The 8206-nt window shown below is 37.0% G+C and overlaps 1 protein-coding gene across 4 annotated transcripts; it reads right to left on the reverse strand.

The window, feature by feature from the left end:
* Positions 1-2863: 2863 nt before the first annotated feature.
* Positions 2864-4153, reverse strand: LOC135318878 (actin, cytoplasmic 1-like). Of its 4 annotated transcripts, none has more exons than XM_064477372.1 (2): positions 3814-4036; positions 2864-3708 (listed from the first exon to the last, which is right to left on the reverse strand). In XM_064477372.1, the coding sequence occupies exons 1-2, from the start codon at positions 4034-4036 to the stop codon at positions 2915-2917; spliced, it is 1017 nt and encodes a 338-aa protein (XP_064333442.1). In that variant the 3' UTR covers positions 2864-2914. The 4 variants fall into 4 exon arrangements, with proteins under 4 accessions (XP_064333442.1, XP_064333441.1, XP_064333443.1 ...); XM_064477371.1 differs by having other exon boundaries at positions 2900-3826; positions 3908-4036; XM_064477373.1 differs by having other exon boundaries at positions 2900-3253; positions 3419-4036.
* Positions 4154-8206: the final 4053 nt, after the last annotated feature.

Here is an 8206-nt window from a genome sequence, read left to right on the forward strand (position 1 = left end):
GAATATATGTATGTTCATTTATAACTGAAAAATTATGCTCTGCACTGGAAATTGACACAACATTATAAAATGATTATAAACCAATAAAAAAGTTAAAAAAAATAGGTGGGAGCACATGTATTTATTTTTAGAAACATCTCAAAGTGGCCGTGATGGAATTCTAAGCGCCAATTGTTTAGTAAAGCAGATAAGCCTGAACTCACTAAAGCACAACAAACAGATTAGTTTAGTGAGAATATGTGTTTCTATGCCTTCTCTCAGTCACCACTTTTTTCTCATTCCATAGAAATCCAATTTATATTTAAGCCGATAGATTTGGGGGGAAAATGAGTTTATTACATTTCTTAAGCAATTTCATTTGTGTTTATTCTGGCTCAGAAAGCCACGTGGTAGCCAGCTAAATTACTTTCCCTGTTCATATGAAAGAATGACAGAGGGACTTAGCTTGATTAAGAAACAAAAAATAGGAAAATATTTCACCAAATTTCTATTATTTAGATGGCAGAAACCATCTTTTTCTATGCAATTACATATTTAGATGACCCCATTTAATACAGAGGCTATTTTCACAAACGGAAAATCAGACCAGATATGGACCAGAATGGACCAGATCATTGATAATGAGAAAAACCAAAGTGGAAGCAAATGAACCTCCACCTCTCTTTGAAGCTGAATTTTCTTTTTCTATTTGTAACCCGCCTAAATCACACTTAAACTTTTCCACAGAGTGCTGTAGTTCTTCATTTAGATATACTTTGGATGTTCTGTTATGATTCGAAGGAGAAGAACTCATATATTCTAATTCAGGGTCCATGATTTTAGAATTACTAGCACCGCAGCTATCTGCAAGCAGCAGCTTCTGGAACCTGTTTGTATTGGTTTGGTTTTCTTATAAGTATTTCAAACAGCAGAAATATCATGAATTTTTTTCTTTTTTTGAATCATGTGTTTCATCTCACTGGAGTGAGCAAGCCACAAACCCAAAAGGTTTTTTGGATCATTACACTGAGGTGTGTGTGTCCCATGGCTGATTTCCAGTTAGTGGTATTTTGGTTCCTATTTTGTATCATTTGCATATCAAACTCTTGGTCATCTTTCAGTTCAAATGCAGCTACTGGGTTCCTTACTTTTTATTTTCTATATCATTATAAAAATTCTCCTCATTTTTGGTGAAAAGCAGGTTCAGTGTCAGTTTCAGGTTCATAGTCTAATTTATTTTCATTGAAATTAAGTTTTGAAGACACCTGGCAAGTGTATTTTGGGGACTTAGGGTTGGAGTAAGATGGAAAAATCTTTTTAACACTGGGATCTTTGTGTTCAGGAGATGCCTGGAATACTGCAGAGACAGAGGCTCCCAATGTATCTTTTCCTTCACAATCAAGTATATTATGTGTTAGATTGGAAGGTATTACCCCATTTTCAATGTTAACTCATTTGTGATGAGTTTTATATTATTTCCCCACTCTAATTTTCCTTGTTTGAGCCACATGTCCTCATAATTTTCCACACAACAACACCCTGAATACACAGACATGTCCTCTCTATCATGTTCCTTATTCATTCCTGGTTCTTGAGGCAGGTTTTGAAGATGCAAAACTGGAAGATAATTTGCTTGATTTGATTTTCAGATGTCTTTTCTGTCAGGGCACATATTTGTAAAACAAAAAAGTAATCATGTACAGGAAAAGAAAAGTTGGGAAATAATTAAAAGTTAACAAGCTTCTTAACCTAAGCTTAGCTACTCACAAACTAAGAATTGAAAAGCAACTTGCCTTAGCCTAATGTAGGAGAAAAACACGAACTCACAGATCTAACTTTGTCATTGTTTGTTTCAACTAAACAACTCATACATCTGAAATCTACCAAGAATTAATGAGGAGGTGAGTTTTAATGTTACAAAGGCTTCCTCATTAAAAAATGTTTCACATCAAATTCCTTAAAGAGTGAGTGCCCCCCAGTGCATGTAAAGTTTTTTTTTAAGGATTAATAACAGAAAAATGGGCAAACTCTAAATTACTAGGAGCCAAGATCAATTAACCTCAACCAGAAAGAGGAATGCATTCCTAAATTTTACTACAAATTATATACTATGGTAGTGTTATATATCACTATGTATTGTCTACTTCCATTCAGTTATATCTAGTACCCACTAATGAGAGTGAATCAAATAATTTTTACTAATATTTACCAATTTCCTAGCCTGAAGTGAAGTAAAGTAGAAAGTTACTGTTTGTTCCCTAACAACAAAGGTCCAATCCTGGAAGGGGTGATTCTCTTAATAGGCCATTGGGTTGACTCTATGACCCCCATTCTCTCCTTGTTTGTAAATTCTGAAGTCAATTACATAGAGATCACAAGACAGAAGAAATCTATCATCTTGGCATTAATGCCTGGTAATAGGAAATTGCAAATTTTGAACCACTGGAAATGATTACACCTTCCATGAATCTAAATCAGTGGCCATTATTTCTATATTGTTCACAATTTCAACTGTTTTAGTGTATGATTTAATACTTGATATACCTTTTTTATTATGTATGGAAGTTATAAAAATGGAAAAAGCAAGTACTATTCAGGAAATCTTTTAAATTTAATTCCTAGGATAAAGTTTAACTAAAAATTATTATAGATCCTAACAATCTTTTAAGTTTCATAATGAGATAAAGGCCATAAAGACTATATATATATAAGTATATAAAGTCATCAGCCACTTTGTAAAACTTTGGGGATGCTCAATCCAACTGATTGCTATCACCTTCAACATTCCAATTTTTAAATCCTGAGTCAAGCACGAAGAAAAAGAAAAAAGAAAGAAAAGAAGAAGCAAAACCAAATAAAGCCATGCCAATCTCATCTTATATTGTGCGCCAAGTACAGTTTTGTCAAAAAAACAGTGGGAGGTAACTCAGTCCACCTAGAAGCACTTGTGGTGGATGATGGAGGGACCAGACTCATCATACTCATCCTTGCTGATCCACATCTGCTGGAAGATGGGCAGCGAGGCCAGGATGGAGCCGCCCATCCACACAGAGTACTGGCGCTCATGGGGGGCAATGATCTTGACCTTCACCGTGCTGGGAGCCAGGGCATTGATCTCCTTCTGCATCCTGTTGGTGAAGCCAGGGTACATGGTGGTCCCACCAGACAGCACTATGTTGGAGCAGAGGTTGTTGTGGATGTCGATGTCACACTTCATGAGGGAGTTGAAGGTAGTCTCGTGGATGCCACAGGCTTCCAGGCCCAGGAAGGAGGGCTGGAAGAGAGCCTCGGGGCAGCAGAAGCCCTCGCTGCCGATGGTGATGACCTGACCGTCGGGCAGCTCGTAGCTCTTCTCCAGGGAGGAGCTGGAGGCGGTGGTGGCCATCTCCTGCTCCAAGTCCAGGGCGACGTAGCAGAGCTTCTCCTTGATGTCACGCACGATTTCCCTCTGGGCTGTGGTGCTGAAGCTGTAGCCACGCTGTGTGAGGATCTTGATGAGGAAGTCCGTCAGTTCCCGGCCAGCCATGTTCAGACTCAGTATTGCATGGGTGAGGGCGTACCCTTCATAAGTGGGCACAATGTGAGTGGCCCCATCACCAGAGCTCATCACGATGCCAGTGGTGCAGCCAGAGGCGTACAGGGGCAACACAGCATCGATGGCCAAGTACATGGCTGGGGTGTTGAAGGCCTCGAACATGATCTGGGTCATTTTCTCACGATTGGCCTTGGGGTTCAGGGGGGCCTCAGTCAGCAGGATGGGGTGCTCTTCGGGGGCCACACGCAGCTCATTGTAGAAGGTGTGGTGCCAGATCTTCTCCATGTCATCCCAGTTGGTGATGATGCCATGCTCGATGGGGTACTTGAGGGTCAGGATGCCTCTCTTGCTCTGGGCCTCATCACCCACGTAGGAGTCCTGGCCCATGCCCACCATGACGCCCTGGTACCGGGGGTGCCCCACGATGGATGGGAAGGTGGCATGGGGTACATCGTGACCCGCAAAGCCAGCCTTGCACGTGCCAGAGCCATTGTCAACCACAAGCACAGCATCATCTACCATGTTGAACTGGTGTTGGTGGATCCTGGTGGCAAAGCTGGAGCAGTGAGGGGCCTTTGCTGGTGGAGTGGATGTGGTCTCAGCTGTCACCTTAAAGTTTCTTGATCTACTCATGCAAGAAGGTATATAAGACACTCCTAAGAAATAATATATATAAAGTTTTAAATACTGAAATATGATTATAAAAAAGGAAATAAATAAATTTAATTGCCACAGAATTATTAGCTATTAAAAGTCTTTTATATTTAAAAATCAGCTTAGTATTGACTGAAAACAACAATTTTAGCTTTTAGGGAACAATCGCTATTAATTTCTACTGTTCCTAAAGTTACTTTGGTTTGGTATATATCATGCTAATGTTTAAAACACTTTTTGTGAAACAAATATCTTATCAAAAAAAAAATAAACTATGCTTAAAAGAAGTGATTGCTTCCATATTGAATTAAATTCATTTGAGTAACAAATTCCAATGCAACATATATCTTTGGTGCCTGATAGTTATGAGAAGTGGATGTGGTTTACACCAATTCGACCCCACCCCCTGCTGCTGGAGTTCTCTGGAGTAGAAATGATCTAATCTTGCTTCACTGCAAATGTACTGACATCATCAGAAAGGAGTTCTCTCAAGGTTCCTCATCAATTCCAAAAGTACCTAATTAGCCCCATTTTTTCCCCCTTCATTCCTTTCAGTGTATCCTTCCCTCTTCAAAGGTACCTCTAGATCTGTGGTCTTAATTCTTCCCCTTTTATATTCTTTTGATGGACATTCCCCACCACTCCTTTTTCCTGTCTGCTTCATGACAGTATCTTACACCTGTCATTTCTACTTCAACTCTATGCCTCCCTCTGGCTATAAACATGCTCAGAAAGAAAAAACAAAATCATGCTTTTCCTTAATGTGGTTGTATCTTGAAATCTCCAGTTGATTTTCTTCTAAGATTTCTCTAAACAAAAGCCTCCCCTCTTGCTACTCTGAGTGTGGTCTGACGACCAGCAAAAATGTGTCATCTTAAATCTTGTTAAAAGTGCAGAATCTTGGCCCTGCTGCTCAGAAGCACTTCCAGTCTCCCATAGTAGAATTTAAGCATAGAAAAAACCCCAGCAATTTCCATAGATGTTCACTAACATACAGAATGTGTTATTTTTGTGTCTCCATCAACAGAAGTCAATTTGTTATAATCTGTTGGCTCCTGTGGAGCACTTTCCACAGTCTCATGCCCACATATACACACAAGAATTTTTTTTTTATAATTAATCTTGTTTCCCAATTTCTGGCTCAGAAGCTGCTTTCTATAAAAATGAAACAAAATAAAACAACAACCCAACTTCAGAAAACATCCTAGTCATACACTAGGTCATTCAGTCAAACAGTCAGTAAGAAAACAAATATTTACTGTATCTATCAAGTCATAGGCACTATCCTGGGAGAAACTGGCCTTATAAATAAAAGACAGATTCCGCTCTACAGTCAGAGGCAGAGACACGCAAAAACAAATCAACACAGAAAGTGTCATTCAATGGCTCTACAGCTCAAGTAAATGAATACAGTATATGGGCACTAAGGAGAGAAGATTGTTGCATCTGCATAGTTCAGGGAATGCTCAGAAGACCAGGATGTGTCTTTAAAGACAGACCCAGTGCAGAGGGGGGTGTGAAGGGGATTCAAGAAAGGGCAGCCTAAGCAAAATGATGAGGAGTGAAACAGAATGAGTCACATGGAAAACTAGAACCCAGTTACTGGGAATGGAATAGAGAGGTCAAATTTGCTAGATTAACTAGAAGACATCACTTTATTAATTGAAAGTAAAGATTTCTAAAAAAAAAAAGAAAGAAAGAACAAAAGAAAGAAAGAAAGAAAGAGAAAAAGAAAGAAAGAAAGAAAGAAAGAATAAAATTAACTTCTACTGGAAACTATCTCTATACAACAGCTTGTAAAAATGTATAACGGAAAATAATTTGAATAAAAGAACTTAGAGACACTTGTTTCATTAGGTGAGTCTGGAAAATTAACAGAAGTGTCCTATGCAGTAATATGACATGTAGCACAGAATGATGTTCTTAATTACAAACTAAAGAAAATATTTGGCTGGGAAAATACAAAAGTGAGAAGTTAATGACACAGCATCCCTCAATTTATGTTTTAACATTATTGATGCTTATATTTTAAGATAATAATTATAATATTTATGATAGAAAACAGTAACTCCATATGAGAAAGAGATTCTGTATCTTCATCTTCTCTAACTACAATGGAAATGTTGCATCTATAAACGTAGCCACAGACACATTAATGAGAACATTTACCACTGCAAATTTCAAAAACGCATATAAATCTTATCTCCATTCATGGATCATTCAATAACATAAAGTGGCACAAAGGAATTTCAGAGGATTGAAGTATTTTCTGGATGAGAATCTCGGTCATGTTTGCAGTATTTATGAAGAAAGGTGGCAAAAAAAAAAAACTCTTAAATTGGAATAGATATCATATTTGAAACGATACATATCAAATTTTTTATACAAGCTTTTTTTTGTTTTCAATGTAGATACTGGAGATTAAACCGCTATCTTGTGCATACTACACATGCGTTCTGCCACATACTAAGCTGTGCGCTCCGGTGATGGGTAGGCAGGATGTGAAAAGCCTGGGACTTGGACAGAAAGTTTTGGAAAATTTCCAAACACATCGTCATTTTCACTGTCAGAATTATTGTCCTCAAAGAAGGTTCTAATTCCTAAACTCATAATGTCCTATTTTCCTTACTAGGGTAGATTTAAATATCAGTCATCTCAATTCAGCACAAGAAAGCCATCCTCCAGTAACTTACTGGTTTTCCTGACCTGCTGAGTGGCATATATTTGCTTTGGCTTCAGGACACTAAATAACAGCTTTAAGAATAACAAGTATGAACTTGAATAAAATAGAACATTACCCATTACCCTATGATCTAATACAAAGAGTATAGGTTTTGGAGTTATTCTAATGTGGATTTCAATCCTGGTTCTGACTTTCACCAACATACATCTTTTCCTGTATTCAAGATTAGGAGAGACCACATCAGGAGTCAAAAAATGTTACTTTCCTTACACCTCATTGATTATTATACAAATACTGTAGTATCCACTAGATTATTTCCTTGACCAAAATGATCTAGAACAAAAACTGAATTGTTTCAATTCAACACCTTTGAAGTAACAGAAATACAAACATGAGTAAATTTGAGGGGAAATGACTCCTGAATGATAGCCACACACGAACTAAACCAAACGCCATAAGCAAATATATTCACAACACAATCAGACTGAGATGGACTGAAAGAACAGACACTAAAGAAATGTTTTCTGCAAGGAAAAATTAGGGTAGGGGTAAAGAATTAAATTTTTCAAAAGCGGGAAAGAAGGAAGAAAAGGAAAAATGAGATGTGACCAGTCAAATACAAACAAGGCAAGAAAAAAAGGAAAATGGAAGTATAATAAGGCATGTGGGGAAATCTACATATTTCAGCATTTATATATAATAGATCAGGGTTGCATCAGTGTTGTTAAGGATACACCATGAACAAAAGCCTCTGTTTTATGTTTTAATTTTATATAAAATACATACATATTATATATAAATATATATGTGTATATATATATAATACCATGGCAAGTTTTATAAAAACATCAAAATATTTTACATATAAAAATATATATAAAAAACAGAGGCTTTTGTTCATAGTATATCTCTAATAATTTTGATTTGTAATACCCTGCATCATAAATACTAGTATAATAGTTTCATTTTGTCACAATTAAATGTCATTCAAATGAACATGGTCCTATGTCACTAACTGAAGACTGTAAATTATTACTAGAGAGAGAGAAAAATGGATCCAATAAAAGGGCCTAACACATCAACTTTCCACCTGGAGAAAGAACTGGTAATCAGACTTCTGAGGAGAATGTATGGCATGAAATGATATATTTAATGGAACAGGAGATGAGGCTAAAAGAAGGTTAAAAGTTTCAATCTAAAATTCTAAGCTCACAATTGGTGGATACTGAAAAATATACATAATCTTTTTCCTATTTATCACATGAGACTTCTTTATTTCCTTGTTATTTTTGACATACTTCTTAATCATGACAACTGAAATTATACATCCTAGAAAAAGGGAAGAGAAATTTGTC

Source organism: Camelus dromedarius, chromosome 22, assembly GCF_036321535.1.
Source record: "Camelus dromedarius isolate mCamDro1 chromosome 22, mCamDro1.pat, whole genome shotgun sequence".
Taxonomy (NCBI): domain Eukaryota; kingdom Metazoa; phylum Chordata; class Mammalia; order Artiodactyla; family Camelidae; genus Camelus; species Camelus dromedarius.

Coding starts and splice junctions, on each gene's coding strand:
- LOC135318878 (XM_064477370.1), bottom strand. CDS start 4,147: ATGAGTAGATCAAGAAACTTTAAGGTGACAGCTGAGACCACATCCACT.